The 25,677-nt window shown below is 43.8% G+C and overlaps 1 protein-coding gene across 1 annotated transcript in view; it reads left to right on the forward strand.

The window, feature by feature from the left end:
- The window catches only part of adad1 (adenosine deaminase domain containing 1 (testis-specific)), a 110,123-nt gene that overhangs the window by 9,707 nt on the left and 74,739 nt on the right, over positions 1 to 25,677 (forward strand). The window contains exons 3-5 of the mRNA XM_067970967.1: positions 14,447 to 14,635; positions 14,732 to 14,884; positions 22,421 to 22,510. Coding sequence (XP_067827068.1) covers positions 14,447 to 14,635; positions 14,732 to 14,884; positions 22,421 to 22,510 — 432 coding nt within the window. The remainder of the gene's footprint in view (positions 1 to 14,446; positions 14,636 to 14,731; positions 14,885 to 22,420; positions 22,511 to 25,677) is intronic.

Below are 25,677 nucleotides of genomic sequence, written 5' to 3' on the forward strand. Positions count from 1 at the left end.
TCAAATACACGTCCCCATTCAACATCACTGCCGCTCTCCTAAACTTTCCTATTCCAATTACCATCATGTCGTCCTCTTTTTGTCAACATTTATTGTTATCTCCCTCACTTGATTGTAGATTTGGTGTTGGTTTTTATGTCTGCAATCAAATCAGAATAATCATTGGATCAACCTAACAACAATAAACTAGTCACCCTTGTGCATTCCCTTAGTGCCTGTCTTTCATGTTCCTATCCCTATCCTGGTGCTCTTATGAGGTGCTTCTCCAGTGGCTGGAGCTTGGGAGGACCAAGGTTGCTGAGCTTCAATTGAGGGGTCTGCAGATGGTCTTCGAGGACTACCTCGAGCAGCTCTCGGCCGAGAGGGCCCGGCTGTGGATTGCACCATCTCAGCCTGGGCTGCAGCAGTCTGGGCGGACTGGCTGACAGGCAACAGCAAGGGCACTAGCGGAGTGGCAGGGGTGGGAGCAGGAATGCTGTCATGAGAGAGGACAGCAGGTTCCTCTTCCATGGTACCAATGCCATTTTCTCAGGGCAGCGCCTCAGCGATCCTGGTGATCTTTTCGAGAATAGATTGCTGGGTTATTGTGATTACGTGGAAGCCCCTCTCAACAGTGGAACCCAGAGACACAATGGCATCTGTCTGAGCTTCCATCATAGCAGTTTGGCTGGCATGGCCTTAATTTTGGAAAGAATGGGCTCCAAGCTCTGCGCAAAGCCATGTGCCAAGTTGAATGTGGACTCCTCCATGCTCCTTGACGTTGTGTGCAAGCTTTCCAACAGGCTTCCAGGTGCACCGAGCATTTAGTTGTGTATGCCCATCAGCCGCCTTCTGGAGCCTGGCCCATCAAAGTCATCATCTGAGTCCTCGGCAGCAGAACTAGTATGCAACCTTACTCTGTGATGAGCTGGCACCTGTGACGTCCTTTTCCCTGCGCATTGTGCCCAGTGACTCATCATGTTCAGATCCCTCCTCTATCCTAGCCTCTAAAGTATGCAGAGTGTCAATCTCTGAGCTGGTGGCTGTGAGAGTGAAATCAAGTGACAGTGCATCTTCATCACGCTTATTCTCCCTCCACCTGCTGAAGAGCTTGCACTTCTGGGGGATCTGAAATGAAAAAGGGACAAGGGTTAGGTTGTGAGGAGAGGAGAGAGAAAGAAGTGCGTTCTGACACCATCTGCGGCTTCTCATGCAAAGTGTGTGGAGTGAGGTTCAAGTGAGAAGAATGAAGGAGAACTAAGTATTTAGAAACCCTGATCATCGATCCCTCCAGCGCCGCCAGGGGCCACAGCGTCTGCCAATTTTCCTTCCCATAATGCCCAGGAATGTCTCCTCCATGGGGATTTAGAACATGAAAGCGCACTGCTCCTCCACCAATTTGTCTGCTGCCACCTTCTGCAAGAAAGAGGGAAGTGTGTCATTGAGTGTCCTGCGATATGTCTGTGTGATGTGGCTATCATTTTTGAATAGCTGCCAGTGTGTGTGAGCAGTGAGTTGTTGATGTGAGACTTGCAACAGTGCTGAGTATGTGAGGGTAAGGTTAAGCACATGAATTGAAGTGTTCAATACTGATTGATTTAGATTGTAGCTAGGTGGGGGATGGGAGTGGTATGAACTGAGCATATGATAAACATAATTTAATAGGACAAAGTCAGCATGGCTTTACGAAGGGGAAGTCATGTCTGACAAATTTGCTTGAGTTCTTTGAGGACATAACGTACAGGGTGGATAAAGGGGAACCAGTGGATGTAGTGTATTTAGACTTCCAGAAGGCATTCGACAAGGTGCCACATAAAAGATTATTGCTCAAGATAAAGAATCACTGGATTGGGGGTAATATTCTGGCATGGGTGGAGGATTGGTTATCTAATAGGAAGCAGAGAGTTGGGATAAATGGTTCATTCTCGGACTGGCAACCAGTAGCCAGTGGTGTTCCGCAGGGGTCGGTGCTGGGTCCCCAACTCTTTACAATCTATATTGATGATTTGGAGGAGGGGACCGAGTGTAACATATCAAAGTTTGCAGATGATACAAAGATGGGAGGGAAAGTAGAGAGTGAGGAGGACATTAAAAAACCTACAAGGGGATATAGACAGGCTGGGTGAGCGGGCCGAGATTTGGCAGATGCAATACAATATTGGAAAATGTGAGGTTATGCACTTTGGCAGGAAAAATCAGAGAGAAAGTTATTATCTTAATGGCGAGAAACTGGAAAGTACTGCAGTACAAAGGGATCTGGGGGTCCTAGTGCAAGAAGATCAAAAAGTTAGTATGCAAGTGCAGCAGGTGATCAAGAAGGCCAACGGAATGTTGGCTTTTATTGCTAGGGGGATAGAATATAAAAACAGGGAGGTGTTGGTGAGACCGCACCTGGAATACTGCATACAGTTTTGGTGTCCATACTTAAGAAAAGACATACTTGCTCTCGAGGCAGTACAAAGAAGGTTCACTCGGCTAATCCCGGGGATGAGGGGGTGGACATATGAGGAGAGGTTGAGTAGATTGGGACTTTACTCATTGGAGTTCAGAAGAATGAGAGTCGATCTTATTGAAACATATAAGATTGTGAAGGGGCTTGATCGGGTGGATGCGGTAAGGATGTTCCCAAGGATGGGTGAAACTAGAACTGGGGGCATAATCTTAGAATAAGGGGCTGCTCTTTCAAAACTGAGATGAGGAGAAACTTCTTCACTCAGAGGGTAGTAGGTCTGTGGAATTTGCTGCCCCAGGAAGCTGTGGAAGCTACATCATTAAATAAATTTAAAACAGAAATAGACAGTTTCCTAGAAGTAAAGGGAATTAGGGAGCGAGCAGGAAATTGGACATGAATTTAGATTTGAGGTTAGGATCAGATCAGCCATGATCTTATTGAATGGTGGAGCAGGCTCGAGGGGCCGATTGGCCTACTCCTGCTCCTATTTCTTATGTTCTTATGAGGCTAGTGGTGCAACAGTTATGAAATGCTGGGCCAAATCATGATGTAGGACTTTTTCCTGCACCTTCAGCTCAAAAATAATTTGCACCATAACTTGCTGGAAGTGCAAGCTGATAACGGCGAGTTCAACGGGACATCTGGGACCTTAGTGAATGGTGGGACCAACAGTCTGTCTCCTTAACCAATGAGATTTAAGGATTGAGAAAGAAGCAGAGGGATGACAGAGAAGGAGGGTGAATTAGAGTCAAATCAGGTACAGAAAGGGAAATAAAGAGAGGGAAAGAAAGATTGAATTGAGAGGGAAAAAAAGAGACAAAAAGGAAAAGTAAGAAAAAAATTAAAAATTTGAAATTTTTTAAACCCTATAAAGAATTTACTACATGCAGGAATGAGACTGAACAGTTTAAATTGTTCCCTTTCTGAGTCAGAGAGGTTGAATTAACAATTATCATGTCGTTAAAAGGGTACTTGTGCTCTTAATTACCAGCCTTTACTTTCTGTGGCAACTTTAATAGGTAATTAATGTGCAAATCGAGAAAGTTCTTAAAAATGACGGGGAGGCTAAGGGCGAGATGCCGCTTGTGCGAAGCTAATGGTGGATTGGCATAAATTGACCAGCAATTTTTGGAGATTCGCAACTCATATCATATCTCTTAATCCCCTGAACTTGCTGGCTGATTTGCGCATTCGCCGTTACTTTTCCAGCAAGATTTGGCTTAGAATTTGAAGATTGATCTTACCTTGACAACTCTTGTAAGATCATTGAACTTTTTGCTGCACTGCATCGTGGTCCTTGGAGCCACACTCTTTGCATTCATCTCCTCTGCAATTTCCTCGCAGTGCCTCCTCCTCATATGTCGTGAGGGCTTCCTACCCCGCTGTGGATGGAGAATGTCCTTCCTTTTCTCCACCTCGTGCACCAAGGCCTCCAGTGCAGCATCAGAGAGAACCTTGGTGCATGCCCTCTCCCAGTTCCTACCCCCCCTGTGGATGGAGAATGTCCTTCCTTTTCTCCACCTCGTGCACCAAGGCCTCCAGTGCAGCATCAGAGAGAACCTTGGTGCATGCCCTCTCCCAGTTCCTACCCCCCCTGTGGATGGAGAATGTCCTTCCTTTTCTCCACCTCGTGCACCAAGGCCTCCAGTGCAGCATCAGAGAGAACCTTGGTGCATGCCCCCTCCCAGCTTCAGACACTTCAGTAGACTAACTACGATTCACAACTCTTCCAGCAGCCACAATGTATCTCCCCTTTTAGAAGTGCAGGCTGTCTTTAAGTAGTGTCAGCCACTCCCCATATCGGGTTCCCTCCTGATTTGTGTAGCCAATGAACAGCGCGGGTAGTGCTAGCTGCACATGGCAATCATTTAAATCAACAGGCAGCACAAATTTAACGTGCTTCCTGCATCGCTATGAACGGGCTCAGGTTAATCACGTACTGCGATCACCGTGCCCGTTTTCAGGGATTATCCAATTTAACCCCCGATATCTTGGATTTTCTTTGTCCCAATTTGAACTCCAGAAGGGACATGTGACATATCTGATCCCAACATGCAGCAATTTATTTTAGGTTCTTCGCTCATCAAGCAGTTGATTGAGCTGGAGCTGATGAAAACATTTAAAATTGATTTGTTCTGTAACAGATTCAATGAGATAATTAATGTTCTTCAATCAAGTGAAATCGACTGTGTCGGCCTTTTGCTCTTTTAGTTTTTACTTTTAATAAACCCGATTTGTAGTTTATAGCCTACATTGCATGTTCTAATAATATTCTTCCATTATCCAAAGGCTAATGGAGAAGGTTTGTGACATTTCTACTGGGCACATTACAGTGAAAAAGGTATTCTGTTCAACCCCTGGGCAATGCTCTGTTACCAGATTTTGTGCATATAAGGACACACTTTAACTCATAGGGAATGAGAGCTCCCTTACAGAAGTGGTCCTTGGTGTTGAGTATGAAATAAATATTTGGTGATAGGCTCAAAATCACAATAGACATTAACGTTGGGCAGTAGCAAGATTGAAAAAAGTAAAAGAGAAAACTAGGTAAAACAGGAAGTAATGAATAGCTAATGCTGAGTTTGGATTTTAAAACCCGAGGATCGTAGGAGGAAAGAAGGACTGAGCGAGCTAAGGAATTCCAGTTTTGAGGTCCTGAGAGTGAGTTAGAATAAGAAACTGCACTGGAGAGTTTTTTCCCACGTACTGGAGATGTAGGGAGGAGAAGGAATGTATTTAGAGCTTTAAAAGAACTAGAAGGAAAAGTTTAGCAAGGCACTGACCGTAGTGGTACTGATAAAATAAAGACAAAAACGAAGGTTGCACTGAAGAGAGTGAGTGAGTGGTTGGAGACTAGAGTTGGCATGGAGAGCACCTGTCAGGTGACAAACTTTTTCTTGTATCATAGAGTCATAGAGTTATACAGCACGGATAGAGGCCCTTCGGCCCATCGTGTCCGCGCCGGCCATCAGCCCTGTCTACTCTAATCCCATATTCCAGCATTTGGTCCGTAGCCTTGTATGCTATGGCATTTCAAGTGCTCATCCAAATGCTTCTTGAATGTTGTGAGGGTTCCTGCCTCCACAACCCTTTCAGACAGTGAGTTCCAGACTCCAACCACCCTCTGGGTGAAAAAGTTCTTTCTCAAATCCCCTCTAAACCTCCCGCCTTTTACCTTGAATCTATGTCCCCTTGTTATAGAACCCTCAACGAAGGGAAAAAGCTCCTTAGTATCCATCCTATCTGTGCCCCTCATAATTTTGTACACCTCAATCATGTCCCCCCTCAGCCTCCTCTGCTCCAAGGAAAACAAACCCAATCTTCCCAGTCTCTCTTCATAGCTGAAGCGCTCCAGCCCTGGTAACATCCTGGTGAATCTCCTCTGCACCCTCTCCAAAGCGATCACATCCTGTGAAGAAGTGTAAGAAAAGTCTTAGAGACTCTCCAGATGTATGTTCAATAATCAAGTCTTACATGGACATGGGATTTATAGGATATTAAGACATAATGAGAGGAAAAGAAGTGTTTGGTACAAAAAGGGGAATTAAGCTCCCAGGAGGCAGCTTTATCATTAGAATAGATGTGGGAGTTCCATTTGGGGTCAGGAGACAGTGAGGCTAAGAATGTCAATACCTGAAGATGGGGATAAGAGTGCAAGAGACCTGAAGAAAAACTGTGTCTTTGAAGAATTAAAAAAAACAATATTTCCATTGTCGGGTTGAAGGGCATGGAAATTCAAGATGTGATGATTCAACTTACTGCCCTTTGAGAGGACTGGAGATTGTAAACACTGAGGGCAGGGCATTTGATCTGAAGAATGTTGATGAATATTGAAGAGAATTGTCTACATAAGATGATAAATGAAGAAGGAATATAGTGGAAAAGAGGACAGAGCCTTAGGGAACCCCTGAGTTAATATAAAAAGAGTCAGAGGGTGAGCCATCAACTACAACACTGATGTTGAGATACAGTTCCACAGATGCCAACACCAGTCCATCACCTTGCCCAAGTGCTATAAGAATCAATAATGAGTTGATGGGCTATTTCACTACACACCATCACATTTCTGTAAGCTAAGCTCATTCCTGTTCTCTCCCACTGTCAGCACACACATTCAATGGAAGTCACAAGATAGTTGGGTAATGATCAGAACCAGCAACCCCAATTTTCCCCTCCTTAATCTCAGTACACTGAGACGGGTCAAGCATCTCCATCTATCCTGGCAGAATTAAGCTAACCCAGCACAGACCAGGTAAGTGATTTATCATGTGGTATATTTGCAGTATGAGCAATTGGAGGAGATACTGTTGATTTTAATCCACCTAATTTACTTTTGTGTGTAAATAATATGAGAACAGCCAAGTTACATTGTGAATATTTCTTGGAGCACCAATGTTCACCATGGTGGGAATCTCTGGAGTTTCCTGTCTTGGCTGTGTTACTATGGCGAAGTTTTGTTTAAAATTATGAAAGGATAAAACAGGATAGATGGAAACAGACTGTTTCCAGTGGCTGAAGGGTCGAGAATAAGGGGACGTTGATAAAAGATTAAATATAAGAGATTTAGGACAGAGAGCAGGAGAAATGTGTTTTACACAGATGTGAGTCTGTGGAATGCACTGTTGGAGTTAGTGATTGAAACAGAGGCCATGTTAGTATTTAAGAATAGGTAAGATAAGTGGTTGAAGGAAAGGGGAATAAAGGGATAAGGGGATAGAGCGAGCACATGGGATTAAGACTACTGCTCATGTGGAGGGTAAACATCAGTACAGACTGCTTGGGCTGAATGGCCTATTTCTGTGTTATAATTTCTGTGAGCAGAGGCGTTACGAAATAGGGAGGGGTGGAGAATTACAATTATGTGCATTGGTAGCCCAGAAGTAATGATCGATGTGAGAGTTGCGAAATTAGGGTAACATAAATTCAAAATGAAATCAAAATATACTTTATTTTGTACATTGTACCTTTTTTGGAGGATATTTGGCCACACCCTTTTCCTCTCTCTTCACAGTCCCCAGCAGCAGACCCCTGCACCCCTGTGGACAAGCAGGAAGATAATCAGGATGTTCCCAGGCTGCTGCCAGTGCAAGACTTGACCTTGTGTTAGGAAATGCTTGAGTTTGCTCTGGTTGCATTTTCATTTTCATTCCCGTACATTTTCTCCCTTTTTAAAAAAAAAAGGTAGGAATAATCAGTGTCACCAACAACAATGCACCACTTATCACTCACAGCTATATTTTAGCAAAGGTAAAAACACATGGCCCTAGTTGAAGGGTTCCATATTTGACATCAGCTGAGTTTCCAACTGAGTCTGCAAGGTGGCAAGTTGAGAAGAAAAGCTTTTTTGCACCTCATTCCCATAATTGAAGGGAGTGCTTTACATTAAAAATACTTCCCCATTATAGTCACCGGCTCCTTTTAGTTTAACATTTTTAATAAAATATTTAAGTTGGTAAATAAATTACCCACTGTGGAATTAAACCATACAGACCAGGAAAGTGACAGGCTTGATCCCTGTTTTTTTTTATTCGTTCACGGGATGTGGGCGTTGCTGGCGAGGCCAGCATTTATTGCCCATCCCTAATTGCCCTCGAGAAGGTGGTGGTGAGCCGCCTTCTTGAACCGCTGCAGTCCGTGTGGTGACAGTTCTCCCACAGTGCTGTTAGGAAGGGAGTTCCAGGATTTTGACCCAGCGACAATGAAGGAACGGCGATATATTTCCAAGTCGGGATGGTGTGTGACTTGGAGGGGAACATGCAGGTGGTGTTGTTCCCATGTGCCTGCTGCTCTTGTCCTTCTAGGTGGTAGAGGTCGCGGGTTTGGGAGGTGCTGTCGAAGAAGCCTTGGCGAGTTGCTGCAGTGCATCCTGTGGATGGTACACACTGCAGCCACAGTGCGGCTATGGTGAAGGGAGTGAATGTTTAGTGTGGTGGATGGGGTGCCAATCAAGCGGACTGCTTTATCTTGGATGGTGTTGAGCTTCTTGAGTGTTGTTGGAGCTGCACTCATCCAAGCAAGTGGAGAGTGCAGCTCCAACAACTCCTGACTTGTGCCTTGTAGATGGTGGAAAGGCTTTGGGGAGTCAGGAGGTGAGTCACTCGCCGCAGAATACCCAGCCTCTGACCTGCTCTCGTAGCCACAGTATTTATATGGCTGGTCCAGTTAAGTTTCTGGTCAATGGTGACCCCCAGGATGTTGATGGTGGGGGATTCGGTGATGGTAATGCCGTTGAATGTCAGGGGGAGGTGGTTAGACTGTCTCTTGTTGGAGATGGTCATTGCCTGGCACTTATCTGGCGCGAATGTTACTTGCCACTTATGAGCCCAAGCCTGGATGTTGTCCAGGTCTTGCTGCATGCGGGCTCGGACTGCTTCATTATTTGAGGGGTTGCGAATGGAACTGTACACTGTGCAGTCATCAGCGAACATCCCCATTTCTGACCTTATGATGGAGGGAAGGTCATTGATGAAGCAGCTGAAGATGGTTGGGCCGAGGACACTGCCCTGAGGAACTCCTGCAGCAATGCCCTGGGGCTGAGACGATTGGCCTCCAACAACCACTACCATCTTCCTTTGTGCTAGGTATGACTCCAGCCACTGGAGAGTTTTCCCCCTGCTTCCCATTGACTTCAATTTTACTAGGGCTCCTTGGTGCCACACTCGGTCAAATGCTGCCTTGATGTCAAGGGCAGTCAGTCTCACCTCACCTCTGGAATTCAGCTCTTTTGTCCATGTTTGGACCAACGCTGTAATGAGGTCTGGAGCCGAGTGGTCCTGGCGGAACCCAAACTGAGCATCGGTGAGCAGGTTATTGGTGAGTAAGTGCCGCTTGATAGCACTGTCGATGACACCTTCCATCACTTTGCTGATGATTGAGAGTAGACTGATGGGGCGGTAATTGGCCGGATTGGATTTGTCCTGCTTTTTGTGGACAGGACATACCTGGGCAATTTTCCACATTGTCGGGTAGATGCCAGTGTTGTAGCTGTACTGGAACAGCTTGGCTGGAGGCGCAGCTAGTCCTGGAGCACAAGTCTTCAGCACTACAGCTGGGATGTTGTCGGGGCCCATAGCCTTTGTTGTATCCAGTGCACTCAGCCGTTTCTTAATATCACGTGGAGTGAATCGAATTGGCCGAAGACTGGCTTCTGTGATGGTGGGGATATCGGGAGGAGGCCGAGATGGATCATCCACTCGGCACTTCTGGCTGAAGATGGTTACAAACGCTTCAGCCTTGTCTTTTGCACTCACGTGCTGGACTCCGCCATCATTGAGGATGGCGATGTTTGCAGAGCCTCCTCCTCCCGTTAGTTGTTTAATTGTCCACCACCATTCACGACTGGATGTGGCAGGACTGCAGAGCTTTGATCTGATCCGTTGGTTGTGGAATCGCTTAGCTCTGTCTACAGCATGTTGCTTCCGCTGTTTAGCCTGCATGTAGTCCTGAGCTGTAGCTTCACCAGGTTGGCACCTCATTTTTAGGTACGCCTGGTGCTGCTCCTGGCATGCTCTTCTACACTCCTCATTGAACCAGGGTTGATCCCCTGGCTTGTTGGTAATGGTAGAGTGAGGAATATGCCGGGCCATGAGGTTACAGATTGTGGTGGAATACAATTCTGCTGCTGCTGATGGCCCACAGCGCCTCATGGATGCCCAGTTTTGAGCTGCTAGATCCGTCCTGAATCTATCCCATTTAGCACGGTGGTAGTGCCACACAACACGTTGGATGGTGTCCTCAGTGCGAAGACGGGACTTCATCTCCACAAGGACTGTGCGGTGGTCACTCCTACCAATACTGTCATGCACAGATGCATTTGCGACAGGTAGATTGGTGAGGACGAGGTCAAGTAAGTTTTTCCCTCGTGTTGGTTCGCTCACCACCTGCCGCAGGCCCAGTCTAGCAGCTATGTCCTTCAGGACTCGGCCAGCTCGGTCAGTAGTGGTGCTACCGAGCCACTCTTGGTGATGGACATTGAAGTCCCCCACCCAGAGTACATTCTGTGCCCTTGCTGCCCTCAGTGCTTCCTCCAAGTGGTGCTCAACATGGAGGAGGACTGATTCATCAGCTGAGGGAGGACGGTAGGTGGTAATCAGCAGGAGGTTTCCTTGCCCATGTTTGACCTGATGCCATGAGATTTCATGGGGTCCAGAGTCAATGTTGAGGACTCCCAGGGCCACTCCCTCCTGACTGTATATCACTGTACCGCCACCTCTGGTGGGTCTGTCCTGCCGGTGGGACAGGACATACCCAGGGATGGTGATTCAAGAGTCTGGGACATTGGCTGAAAGGTATGATTCTGTGAGTATGGCTATATCAGGCTGTTGCTTGACTAGTCTGTGGGACAGCTCTCCCAATTTTGGCACAAGTCCCCAGATGTTAGTAAGAAGGACCTTGCAGGGTCGACTGGGCTTGGTGTTTTGCCGTTGTCGTGTCCGGTGCCTGGTGGTCCGATGCCGGGTGGTCCATCCGGTTTTATTCTTCTTATGACTTTTCGTAGCGAGATTTTACAACTGAGTGGCTTGCTCGGCCATTTCAGAGGGCAATTAAGAATCAACCACATTGCTGTGGGTCTGGAGTCACATGTCGGCCAGACCAGGTAAGGACATTAGTGAACCAGATGGGTTTTTACGACAATCCGGTAGTTTCATGGCCATCATTACTGATACTAGTATTTTAATTCCAGATTTTATTTAATTAATTGAATTTAATTAATTAATTAATTGAATTTAAATTCGCCAGCTGCCGTGGCGGGATTTGAACTCATGACTCTGGATTTTAGTCCAGGCCTCTGGATTACTAGTCCAGTAACATAACCACTATGCTACCGTACCTGTTATGGGCTGAATTCATAAAATCATAGAAAGTTACAGTACAGAAGGATGCCATTCAGCCTATCATGTCCGTGCCGGCCGAAAAAGAGCTATCCAGCTTAATCCCACCTTCCAGCATTTGGTCCGTAGCCCTATAGGTTACGGCACTTCAGGTGCACATCCAAGCACTTTTTAAATGAGTTGAGGGTTTCTGCCTTTACCACCCTTTCAGGCAGTAAATTCCAGACCCTCACCATCCTCTGTCTGAAAAAATTTCTCCTGAGCTCCTCTCTAATCCTAGTTGATCTCAGCTAGGTTTGGTGTAGCGGTTCTATCATTGACCTCAGGTTTTTCGGTAGGGAAGGAAAAAATCAGTCAGATTTCCCATACCTGATCACTATCTAGTGAACTCTGCTGGAAAGTGTACAAATATGGATAATGGGAGAAGGCAGGATCATTGTGATCATTCAATCTATCAATTGCCTACCAACAAATGGGCCCTGAGGCCTGTCACTTACCCCCGGAATCGGCGTCCTACTTTAAATATGCAGATCTGGTCCAATGATATCATCAGGATCCGATCTGCAATTTTAGTGAAGGACTGAGCGGCGGAGCAGTGATGGCTTCCACATCAGGCGATACCTTTTAGGGAGCCAGAAGAAGCACAGAAGGTAAGTTTTAAAAATTTTATTTTAGGTTTCCTTGTGGGCTAAGAGGGGCAGGAGTGCTCCTCTAGGCCTCACCAGGAAACCTTGGGCCCCTCTCTCCCCGTGCTTCCCCCCCCCCCAACTGCGGCCAAAGCCTTCCTCCTCCCCCGATCGTGGCCAGACCCCCTCCCCCACTGACTGCCAAGGACCATTCCCACGGGCTCCCGGTTGTGGCCTCCTGATGCTAAATTCCTACTCCGGCCGGCCAGGTAGTCAATCTGGCTGCGTGTCGGCGGGATTCTGGAAAGATTTATTTAAATGAGGCTCTGCCGCTCATGCACCCTTCCTGCCCCTGCGCCGCCCCCCCCCCCCCCCTCATAGAAATCAAGGCCATAATGTCTAGTCTCAAACATGAAGGATGAGGTTCAGAAAATTAACCAATTAATTCTTGTCCACCATAAATTGGAGCCTTCAGGGGACAGGGAGACAGTCTTGAAGGAAGACCAGCTCTCATGTTGTGATGCTAAAATAAGCAGTAATATTACTGTAATAAATTTACTCAGGAGTCAACGGTTACTATTAATATAATAAACCTGTACAGCTAAAATAAATCCTTAAATTTCAAGTCATTTTAAACATTTTACTTCTGCTTGCTATCTTCCCTTTTTACACTATTCTTTCTCTTCCCTCATTCAATCTCCCTACATTGGATATATTTAGCCTCTGGCTAAAAGCAGGATCCAACAACAATAACTTGCATTTACATAGTGCCTTTAACGTAGTAAAACGTACCAAGGCGCTTCACAGGAGTGTTATCAAACATAATTTGACGCCGAGCAACATAAGGAGATATTAGGACAGGTGATCAAAACCTTGGTAAAAGAGGTAGGTTTTAAGGAGCATCTTAAAGGGGGAAGAGGGAGGCAGAGAGTCGGAGAGGTTTAGGGAGGGAATTCCAGAGTGTCGGGTCTAGTTAGCTGAAGGCACGGCCACCAATGGTGGAAAAGTGAAAATCAGGGATGTACAAAAGGCCAGAATTGGAGGAGGGCAGTTATCTCGGAGGGTTGTAGGGCTGGAGGAGGTTACAGAGATAGGGAAGGATGTGGCCATGGAGGGATTTGAAAAAAAATGAGAATTTTAAAATCAAGGCGTTGCCAGACTGGGAGCTAATGTAGGTCAGTGAGCACAAGGGTGATGGGTGAACGGGATTCATATTATTTTAGTGAAATAAGTGCCATAAGTTTAAAAATGGGCAGATCAACCTTTCAACCCTTTTTTTTAAACATGTCAAATTAAAAATTACTTACAAAATACTAAAAATGAACAGTGTTGTTGTCATTGGGGATACCCAACATGTAGACACTAACTTGATTGAGTTTTTTGAGGACGTGATTAAAACAGTGGAAAGAAGTTAAGTGGAAATTCTCTACTGGATTCCCAGAAAACATTAAAGTCCCACATAGACAACTATTAGAAATAAAATAGATGTTATGCTATCATTAGGGATATTGTAGAATAGATTGGGAGTTAGTTAAAATGATGTACAAAGAGTGATTATTAATGGGAAGCATTCAAATTGAGTGGAGTGAGGAATAACATTTTTACACAGTGAGTTGTTAAGTTGGAATGCACTGCCTGAAAGGGTGGTGGAAGCAGATTCAATAATAACTTTCAAAAGGGAATTGGATAAATACTTGAAGGGGATAAAATTGCAGGGCTATGAGGAAAGAGCAGGAGAATGGGACTAATTGGATAGTTCTTTCAAACAGCTGGCACGGGCATGATGGGCCGAATGGCCTCCTGTACTGTATCATTTTGTGATTCTACCCTAGGGCTCTGTGCTAAGTCCATTACAGTTCACTAACTTTATTAAAGATCTTGAGGGCATAAATGCTATATTACTATTAAATTTGCAGATTAAAAATGTTTGCACGGTTTGGCAGTAATGAGATTAGTGGATTGCAAGCTGGTTATAGAAATTAAGTGAATGTGCTAATAAATGATGTTACGAACATACAGCTAGGCAGGTCAAGTGTCCATTAAAAGTAACTAGCAGGAATTAGACTTGAGGGTATGTAAGAAAAGAATTAATCAGACTGACATGAAGTGTGCTAATGTAATACTGCGATTAATTTTTATTTATATTGTAGTAATGTTAGCTTTTAGCCTTTGTTTGCTAAATAGGGAAGGATGATTCTTGAATTGTAATATCTTAAAATAGCTACAGTAATTCTACGGTAATGCTGACTGAATCTTTAAACTGGGACTGACTCTTGCTGCACTGGTGGGATCTAATATGAAGTAACTATCTCTTATGTTCCTATAACTTTAAAAGGCCTGCAACAGTCAGATAAAAGTGATTGGTTTTGTTTAATGATTTTCTGACATGAGTTCAGGGACTGAAACATGTCTTTTGTAACTACATCTGCCATATCCTAGTTCACCTGTAACTGTCTGTCCAGGAGTACTATATGTTTTGGCCAAAGATACGTCAAAAGTCAATAATGCTTTTGTAACTAGTTGCATGTTATAATTTTATATTTATGTATGTTTTACAGGTCAATACCCAAAGTCACAATTTGCTGAATATACTAAACCGCTCCCAAACACTGCACTACCTCCTAAGAAAGTTTCTAGGGAATTTATTGATAAATACAGACGTGGTGAGATCAACCCAGTTTCAGCCTTACATCAGTATGCACAAATGTTGCGTATGCAACTAATTTTAAAAGAAACTGTAGCTACAGGTGGGTGGAATTTATTTTTCTGCAGCGGATGCCCTACTGGAAAATTATTTTATGTATCAGTTTAGCTGAAATTATTAAACATTTTTCTCTTTCTAGGGAATGTATTTGGACAATATTTTGCATTCTGTGCTGTGGTTGATGGTGTTGAATACAAAACTGGAATGGGTCAAAATAAGAAAGAAGCAAAAGCCAACGCTGCACAATTAGCTCTTGATGAACTTCTGGACACAGAACTGAGCAAAACTTCAAGTAAGTAAAAAAATAAATAAATGAGGTTCTGTGGCCATGGATATGTACTTTTCATGGCCAAAACTAAGTGAGGTGGAGGTACAGCATTTTCTACAGGGAAGGAGAATTCCACAGTGAATCACAACTGCTATGCCTTTGTTATTTGTTATTGTGTATCTCTAAGCAGCTACTTACAAAGCCATGTTGGCAGAGTCCAGGGAGCAGATTGCATATCCTCTGAGCTGAAAAATGATATGTCATAAGGGAAAAAACCATGGATACATTTAAAGATTAAGATTTTGTTCAGACAGCCTTCCTTTTTTAAATCTGAATCAGTCATTGCAGAACTATTTTTTTCTTGTATTAGGTCAGTGATTGCAATGTAATTCTATCAGTACGTGTCATTACTGTGAATATTTTTGACATTAATGTTTTGGAATTCATCAGTTATTGAAGTACACTAATGTATTTTGTAAACTGCAAACTTTGAAAGAACTGTTTGATTTCTGAATTTTGTGAATTCTGAAAGAATCAATGCTAAAACTTGAATGGATACTCCAGAATTAGGTCTCATCTTTGATTATATTCATAGGAAAAATATAGTCGTGTATAAAAGAATAATAAATTGTAAACCCATCACAGAGGAATACCGCAGGAGGGATGGTTTCAGATTCCTGGGACCAGTTCTGGGGCAGGAGAGATCTGTTCAAAATGGACAGGTTGCACCTCAACAGAGCTGAGACCAATGTCCTCGTGGGGAGATTAAGTAGTGGGAGAGGGTTTAAACTAATTTGGCAGGGGGCTGGGAACCAGGGTGAAACATTAGAGAGGAGAAATAAGGTGCACAGAGGACTGGGAGGGACAAATAATACATGTGCGTAAATGGTGAGCTACAGACTCAAGTCGCAAATGGGACTATGAGATAGTGGCGATAACGGAGACCTGGCTCAAAAAAGGGGAGGATTGGATACTTAATATTCCTGGCTACAAGGTATTCAGGAAAGATAGGGCAGGAAAGAAAGGAGAGGGGTGGCAGTATTGGTCAAAGAAACTATTATAGCACTGGATTCAGCAAAGGCTATGGGCTCCGACAACATCCCGGCTGGCGTGCTGAAGACTTGTGCTCCAGAACTAACCGCGCCTTTAGCCAAACTGTTCCAGTACAGCTACAACACTGACATCTACCCGACAATGTGGAAAATTGCCCAGGTATGTCCTGTCCACAAAAAGCAGGACAAATCCAATCCGGCCAATTACCGCCCCATCAGTCTACTCTCAATCATCAGCAAAGTGATGGAAGGTGTCTTCGACAGTGCTATCAAGCGGCACTTACTCACCAATAACCTGCACACTGATGCTCAGTTTGGGTTCCGCCAGGACCACTCAGCTCCAGACCTCATTACAGCCTTGGTCCAAACATGGACAAAAGAGCTGAATTCCAGAGGTGAGGTGAGACTGACTGCCCTTGACATCAAGGCAGCATTTGACTGAGTGTGGCACCAAGGAGCCCTATTAAAGTTGAAGTCAATGGGAATCGGGGGGAAAACTCTCCAGTGGCTGGAGTCATACCTAGCACAAAGGAAGATGGTAGTGGTTGTTGGAGGCCAATCATCTCAGCCCCAGGACATTGCTGCAGGAGTTCCTCAGGGCAGTGTCCTAGGCCCAACCATTTTCAGCTGCTTCATCAATGACCTTCCCTCCATCATAAGGTCAGAAATGGGGATGTTTGCTGATGATTGCACAGTGTTCAGTTCCATTCGCAACCCCTCAGATAATGAAGCAGTCCGTGCCCACATGCAGCAAGACCTGGACAACATCCAGGCTTAGGCTGATGTCTGGTGCGAATGTTACTTGCCACTTAAGTGCCAGGCAATGACCATCTCCAACAAGAGAGAGTCTAACCACCTCCCCTTGACATTCAACGGCATTACCATCGCCGAATCCCCCACCATTGACCAGAAACTTAACTGAACCAGCCACATAAATACTGTGGCTACAAGAACAGGTCAGAGGCTGGGTATTCTGCGGTGAGTAACTCATCTCCTGACTCCCCAAAGCCTTTCCACCATCTACAAGGCACGAGTCAGGAGTGTGATGGAATACTGTCCACTTGACTGGATGAGTGCAGCTCCTACAACATTCAAGAAGCTCAACACCATCCAGGACAAAGCAGCTCGCTTGATTTGCACCCCATTGACCACCCTAAACATTCACTTCCTTCACCACCGGCGCACTGTGGCTGCAGTGTGTACCATCCACAGGATGCACTGCAGCAACTCGCCAAGGCTTCTTCGACAGCACCTCCCAAACCCACGACCTCTACCACCTAGAAGGACAAGAGCAGCAGGCACATGGGAACAACACCACCTGCACGTTCCCCTCCAAGTCACACACCATCCCGACTTGGAAATATATCGCCGTTCCTTCATCGTCGCTGGGTCAAAATCCTGGAACTCCCTACCTAACAGCACTGTGGGGGAGCCTTCACCAAACGGACTGCAGTGGTTCAAGAAAGCGGCTCACCGCCACCTTCTCAAGGGCAATTAGAGATGGACAATAAATGCTGGCCTTGCCAGCGACGCCCACATCCCATGAACAAATAAAAAAAAGAAAGGGATGATGTAGTTGAGGGGTCAAAGACAGAATCTATTTGGTTAGAATGACGGAACAATAGAGGAGCTATTTCGTTACTGGGTGTATACTATAGGCCACCAAATAGTGGGAAGGAGATAGAGGAGCAAATGTGCAGCCAAATTTCAGGATGATGCAAGAACTATAGAGTGATAATGGGGGACATCAGTCATCCCAATATAGACTGGGACAGTAACAGTGTAAAGGGCAAAGAGGAGGAGGAATTCCCGAAATGTGTACAAGAGAACTTTCTTGATCAGTATGTTTCCAGCCCAACGAGGAAGGAAGCAGTGCTGGATCTAATTCTGGGGAATGAAGTGGGGCAAGTAGAACATGTTTCAGTGGGGAAGCATTTGGGGAACAGTGATCATAATATCATTAGGTTTAGAATAGTTATGGAAAAGGACAAGGACAAGGAACAATCAAATGTGAAAATACTTAGCTGGAGGAGGGCAAATTTCAGTTAGTTAAAAAGGGATCTTGCCCAGGTGGAATGAAATCAAAAATTGGCAGACAAAACAGTAATTGAACAATGGGAGGCCTTCAAGGAGAAGATTGTTCGGATGCAGAGTAAGCCTATTCCCACGAGGGGGGAAGGAAGGGCATCCAAATCTAGAATTCCCTGGATGACGAAAGATATAGAGATTAATTTGAAACAGAAAAAGAAGGTTTATGACAAATGTAAGGTTCATAATACATCCGAGAACCAAGCTGAATACAGAAAGTACAGAGGAGATCTGAAAAAAAGAAATAAGAAGGGCAAAGGGAGAGTATGAGAAATGATTAGCGGCTAACAAAAGGGAACCCAAAAGTCTTTTATAAACATTTAAATAATAAATAATCAAAGGAAGAGTCGGACCGATTAGGGACAAAAAAGGAGATCTTGTGGAGGCAGAGGGCATGGCTGAGGTACTAGATGAATACTTCCGCATCGGTCTTCACTAGAGAAGAGGATGCTGCCATTGTAGCTGTAAAGGAGTAGGTAGTAGCGATATTGAGTAGGTTAAAAATAGATAAAGAGGAGGTATTTAAAAGATTGGCAGTACTCAAAATAGAAAAGTCACCTGGTCCAAGTGAGATGCATTCTAGGTTACTGAGGGAAGTAAGGGTGGAAATTGCGGAGGCTCTGGTCACAATCTTCCAATCCTCCTTCGATATGACCACGATGCCAGAGGACTGGAGGATTGCAAATGTTACACCCCTGTTCAAAAACAGGGCGAGTGATAAATCCAGTAATTACAGACTAGTCAGCCTAATGTCAGAGATGGGAAACTTTTAGAGGCAATAATCTGGGACAAACTTAAATGGCACTTGGAAAAGTACGGGCTAATAAATGAAAGTCAGCACGGATTTGTTAAAGGAAAATCGTGTTTGACTAACTTGATTGACTTCTTTGATGAAGTAACGGAGAGGGTTGATGAGGGTAGTGCTGTTTGATGTTGTGTATATGGACTTTCAAAAGGCATTTGATAAAGTACCGCATAATGGACTTGTTAGCAAAATTATAGCCCATGGGATCTAAAGGGATAATGGCAACAAGGATACAAAATTGGTTAGGGGACAGAAAGCAGAGAGTAGTGATGAATGGTTGTTTTTCAGACTGGAGGGAAGTATTCGTTGGTGTTCTCCATGGGTCAGTATTAGGACTACTCTTTTTGATATATATTAATGACCAGGACTTGAGTATAAAGGGTAAAACTTCGAAGTTTGCAGATGACACGAAACTCGGAAATTTAGTAAACAATGTGGAGGATAGTAATAGACTTCAGGAGGACATAGACAGACTGGTGAAATGGAGAGACACATGGCAAATGAAATTTAAAGCAGAGAATTGTGACGTGGTACATTTTGGTAGGAAGAATGAGGAGAGGCAATATAAAACAAATGGTACAATTTTAAAGGGGGTGCAGGAAGGGAGAGACCTGGGTGTGTATGTACACAAATCTTTTGTGACAGACAAGTTGAGAAGGCTGTTTTTTTAAAAAAAAAGCATATGGGATCCCAGGCTTTATTAATAGAGGCATAGAGTACAAAAGCAAGGAAGTTTGCTGAACATTTATAAAATATGGGTCAGGCCTCAGCTGGAGTTGTGTGTTCAATTCTGGGCACCACCCTTTAGGAAGGATGTCAAGGCCTTAGAGACAGTGCAGAAGACATTTACTAGAATGGTACCAAGGATGAGGGACTTCAGTTATGTGGAGAAGCCGGGCTTGTTCTCCTTAGAACAGAGAAGGTTAAAGCGAGATTTGATGGTGGTATTCAAAATCATGAACGATTTTGACAGAGTAAATAAGGAGAAACTGTTTCCAGTGGCAGGAGGGTCGGTAACCAGAGGACATAGATTTAAGGTGATTGGCAAAAGAGCCAGAGGAGACATGAGGAAACATTTTTTTATGCAGTGAGTTTTAATGACCTGGAATGCACTGCCTGAAAGATTCAGTCGTAACTTTTAAAAGGGAATTGGATAAATACTTGAAGAGAAAAAAATTACAGGATTATGGGGTAAGAACAGGGGAATGGGACTAATTGAGACAGCTCTTTCAAAGAGCCGGCACAGGCACAATGGAATGAATGGCCTCCTCCTTTGCAGTACCTAGTATGATACTATGATACGGGCCCTTTTCAAGATTTGACACAGAATCATGATACATCTGCCTAGCATGAGTTTCCAATGTCCACTGGAACATTTATTTGAAAAACTAAGTTTGAAATGAAGAGCTTAAATAATGAAATGGAGGAAATAGCTAGAGGAGACAAAATTAATATTGAAATTACACTCTAGACATGTTATCACTTAATGTTATTTATGCGCCTCACATGTGGAGCCATATCAAATGCCTTCTGAAAATCCAACTGGATTATATCTATTGAAGTGTCCTCTGCAACCTATTTAGTTACATTCTTAAAGATTTGTGAGACATAACCTATTGCTTCTAAATTCATGTTGAACTCTCCCTTATGGCCTTGAGCATTTTCCCCACAGCTAATGGCTGATAGGTCTAGATTTCCTAGGTTCATGTTCACTCTAATGAATATCAGTGTAACTTTTACTATTCTGCCGTCCTTGGGTACACCACTTGTATTTTTGGAACTCCTTTTAAAAAAAAATGTTTTTGTTCTCCGGATATGGGTAGTGCTGACAAGACCACATTTATTTCCCATCCCTTCTTGAGTAGCAGTTCTTTGTACAACTGTGTGGCTTGCTAGGCAACCTCAGAGTGCATTAAAAGTCAAGCATGTAGTGTGGACTAGTCACATGTAGGCCAGACTGGATGAGAGTGGCACGTACTCTTTTCTGAAGGACATTAGTGAACCAGTTGGATTTTTACGACAGTCCAGCGGTTTTCGTGGTCATTTTTTCTGATGCTAGCTGACAAATTACCAGATTTCGTGAATTCATGATTGGATTTGAACTCGTGACCGCTGTGTTAGTAATCCACTAATATAACCACTATATTACCATACCTCAATAGTCACCACAGTCTTTTTACTTTCTCCATCATACTCCTGAGAAATCTAGGATATATGCCATCTGGTCCCAGTGCCCTACATATGTGTAATTTCTTGATTTGCTTTCACTTACGTATGTCTTGCTGATATCTAAGTATTACAGATTCCTGAGCTAAAATAATAATCCCAAATGTCTCTACAGTCTTCAATTGTGAAGACTGAAGTGAAGAATTAATTTAGCACCTCTGTAATTTCCTGAACCTTTTGTAATATTTCTGTCCCACTTATCACTTAATGGACCTATTTGTTTTGTTGCCATTTTGATAATTTATGTACCACTAGCTACAGTCTGCCTCTCTATTACTTTCTTCTATGAATGCTCATTTTAGGTATCCTTACCTGATTTCTATATAAATCCCAGTCTTCATTGGTCTTCTTTCCTTGCATATTTTGAGCTCCCTAATGGCTCAGTGGGTAAATGCACAAACTATTATATTTTGAGCCATCCAGACCAGGAATGCCCTGGGCTGATGTGTCCCATGTTTGATATCTCATCTATATTGAGTTCTTCAATATCTGAGAGGGCAGGGGCAGAAAAACTGGTAGTGTCCCCAAGAAGGAGAAGGGAGAAAAAAACATCAACCAAGGCTCCTGATTCCTATCTAGTGACTCCTACTGAAAAGTGTGGCAGGGGGAGGAGGGCAGGAAGGGAAATTGGGCTTGGCTTCGATGATCTCCCTATGATTGAACTTCCTGTCACCCATGAACAATACCCTGAATGCATTGGAGACAAGTGGAAAAAATTAATTTGCTTGGTGTTTGCTATATTTGATCTGTTCCAGCAACTGTGGCCTTGGTCTTACTGTATATTTCTTTATCCTCATTGGAGTATACATTTTTGTGCTTATCCCAAGTTGTGTTAAATAGGAAAAGCCTAATATAAACAATAGAAATGATGGAAAGAGCTTGCATGCAGTACTGCACAGTGAGTATTGTGACTGTAGTATGAGTCCCCCCACTGCACCCCATAATTACTCTCTTTTTTTTCCCCCTCATCTATTACATTGGTTTCATTGTAGTTGTCTTAGTAAAAAGCAAACATTTTCTTAAAAAGGTTTGTCTTTCATTTACGCATTTTGGTGGATCAGCCCTGAGTGAAAAATGTAGCTATTCTAGATATGACTGTGCTGATTTTCAAGGATAAAACATAATTGTTCATACCAATATTTTGAATGTTTACAGGTAAATTTGGAAGTAAAGTAGAGTCTGGGGGAGGGGGGGCACTACAACACCCACTGCCTGTAATATCTTAAAGGGAACATGTCCCTTAGATTTTCTTCCCCACACTGGATCACTGGGTTGATTTTCACTAGTATATGAAGGACAACTTGTATTTGAAAGACCATAAAAATATAGTTATGGCAGTGCTGATTTTCAAGGATAAACAATACCAATATTTTGAATGTTCATTTCCAGCTTCAGGTCCAGCTCCAATACCTGCTGAGCGAAGGGTTATACCTACATCAAGTGTGCCTTCAAGAAACCAGCCTTCAAAGCTAGGTTATGGTGAGGAAGTATTAACTTTCCAGAACTTAGGGTGAATGTCGTTTGAGCAGAATAACTGATACTGTGCTGTTATATCATGATCCTGAAACCAAATATGCTTTTCAAAAAAATGTAGGTTCTGTATTTGTTAATTATTGCACAGTATTGAAATAAAGAGGGTTTCAGGTGTCAGTTTTGTAGATAAACACAGGTAAATTACAGCCCAGTGAAACCTAGAATTCATACATCAGTTAATAATGAGCAGCATTTTGTTTCAAGCTGTACAGCATTACATTCTTTTTATTACCTTGAAAAGAAGTTTTCCACCTCCCGAAAGGAAACTTTGAATAAGTGTTCCTCTAAGAAAAATGGTCACTGTTTATTTTAAAAAGAAGCCTTTCATTTTTTTTGTGCTGCTGATCGATTGGGATAACCTGTTAACGCACTAATGTATAGTGCCACAGATTTGTAGGATGTGGGAGTAAAGGTAAGTATTTTTGTGCACACAGAAAGCAAATCGGCCATTCTTTTGCTCTACACCTTTTGGCAGCCAGTATAGAATAGTATGGTTTAAAAACCTGGTGCCAAGTTGATTGTTTGCTCTCTCAACTAAGGCAGCTGCTACCCGCTGCCCAATAGGTCCTGCAAGCTAGCAACTGGCTGAGATTAAATCGGACCAGTAATTCAAAAAACTTGAGTTGGAAATGGCAGCATATTAAGAGTGCCCTTGGGAGAGGTAGCAGCAGATTAGGAGTGCTGGTAGAACATCACTACTATACAGATAATACAAGCTGTCAACTGTTACTCAGGTTTGAGCCAGAATAGAGTTGGTTTGAGCAGAAGCAGTGAGAAAATAGCTTGCCAAATTGGTCCAAATAAACAAGTCTTCTTGGCAGACACGCTAAGAAGGAAAGAGCTTGCTTTTGTATAGCATCTTTCATGACTTCAGGGCGTTCAAAAGTGCTTTGCAGCCAATGAAGTACTTTTGAGGTGTAGTCACTGTTGTAATGTAAGAAACATAGAATCATAGAAGTTACAACATGGAAACAGGCCCTTCGGCCCAACATGTCCATGTCGCCCAGTTTATACCACTAAGCTAGTCCCAATTGCCTGCACTTGGCCCATATCCCTCGATACCCATCTTCCCCATGTAACTGTCCAAATGCTTTTTAAAAGACAAAATTGTACCCGCCTCTACTACTGCCTCTGGCAGCTCGTTCCAGACACTCACCACCCTTTGAGTGAAAAAATTGCCCCTCTGGATCCTTTTGTATCTCTCCCCTCTCACCTTAAATCTGTGCCCCCTCGTTATAGACTCCCCTACCTTTGGGAAAAGATTTTGACTATCGACCTTATCTATGCCCCTCATTATTTTATAGACTTCTATAAGATCACCCCTTAACCTCCTACTCTCCAGGGAATAAAGTCCCAGTCTGTCTAACCTCTCCCTGTAAGTCAAACCATCAAGTCCCGGTAGCATCCTAGTCAATCTTTTCTGCACTCTTTCTAGTTTAATAATATCCTTTCTATAATAGGGTGACCAGAACTGTACACAGTACTCCAAGTGTGGCCTCACCAATGCCCTGTACAACTTCAACAAGACATCCCAACTCCTGCATTCAATGTTCTGACCAATGAAACCAAGCATGCTGAATGCCTTCTTCACCACCCTATCCACCTGTGACTCCACTTTCAAGGAGCTATGAATCTGTACTCCCAGATCTCTTTGTTCTATAACTCTCCCCAACGCCCTACCATTAACGGAGTAGGTCCTGGCCCGATTCGATCTACCAAAATGCATCACCTCACATTTATCTAAATTAAACTCCATCTGCCATTCATCGGCCCACTGGCCCAATTTATCAAGATCCCGTTGCAATCCTAGATAACCTTCTTCACTGTCCACAATGCCACCAATCTTGGTGTCATCTGCAAACTTACTAACCATGCTTCCTAAATTCTCATCCAAATCATTAATATAAATAACAAATAACAGCGGACCCAGCACCGATCCCTGAGGCACACCGCTGGACACAGGCATCCAGTTTGAAAAACAACCCTCGACAACCACCCTCTGTCTTCTGTCGTCAAGCCAATTTTGTATCCAATTGGCTACCTCACCTTGGATCCCATGAGATTTAACCTTATGTAACAACCTACCATGCGGTACCTTGTCAAATGCTTTGCTGAAGTCCATGTAGACCACGTCTACTGCACAGCCCTCATCTATCTTCTTGGTTACCCCTTCAAAAAACTCAATCAAATTCGTGAGACATGATTTTCCTCTCACAAAACCATGCTGACTGTTCCTAATTAGTCCCTGCCTCTCCAAATGCCTGTAGATTCTGTCCCTCAGAATACCCTCTAACAACTTACCCACTACAGATGTCAGGCTCACTGGTCTGTAGTTCCCAGGCTTTTCCCTGCCGCCCTTCTTAAACAAAGGCACAACATTTGCTACCCTCCAATCTTCAGGCACCTCACCTGTAGCGGTGGATGATTCAAATATCTCTGCTAGGGGACCCGCAATTTCCTCCCTAACCTCCCATAACGTCCTGGGATACATTTCATCAGGTCCCGGAGATTTATCTACCTTGATGCGCGTTAAGACTTCCAGCACCTCCCTCTCTGTAATATGTACACTCCTCAAGACATCACTATTTATTTCCCCAAGTTGCCTAACATCCATGGCTTTCTCAACCGTAAATACCGATGTGAAATATTCATTCAGGATCTCACCCATCTCTTGTGGTTCCGCACATAGATGACCTTGTTGATCCTTAAGAGGCCCTACTCTCTCCCTAGTTACCCTTTTGCCCTTTATGTATTTGTAGAAGCTCTTTGGATTCACCTTTGCCTGATCTGCCAAAGCAATCTCATATCCCCTTTTTGCCCTCCTGATTTCTCTCTTAACTCTACTCCGGCAATCTCTATACTCTTCAAGGGATCCACTTGATCCCAGCTGCCTATGCATGTCATATGCCTCCTTCTTATTTTTGACTAGTGCCTCAATCTCCCGAGTCATCCAAGGTTCCCTACTTCTACCAGCCTTGCCCTTCACTTTATAAGGAATGTGGTTACCCTGAACCCTGGTTAACACACTTTTGAAAGCCTCCCACTTACCAGACGTCCCTTTGCCTGCCAACAGACTCTCCCAATCAACTTCTGAAAGTTCCTGTCTAATACCA

Source organism: Heptranchias perlo, chromosome 1 (assembly GCF_035084215.1).
Source record: "Heptranchias perlo isolate sHepPer1 chromosome 1, sHepPer1.hap1, whole genome shotgun sequence".
NCBI classification, from domain to species: domain Eukaryota; kingdom Metazoa; phylum Chordata; class Chondrichthyes; order Hexanchiformes; family Hexanchidae; genus Heptranchias; species Heptranchias perlo.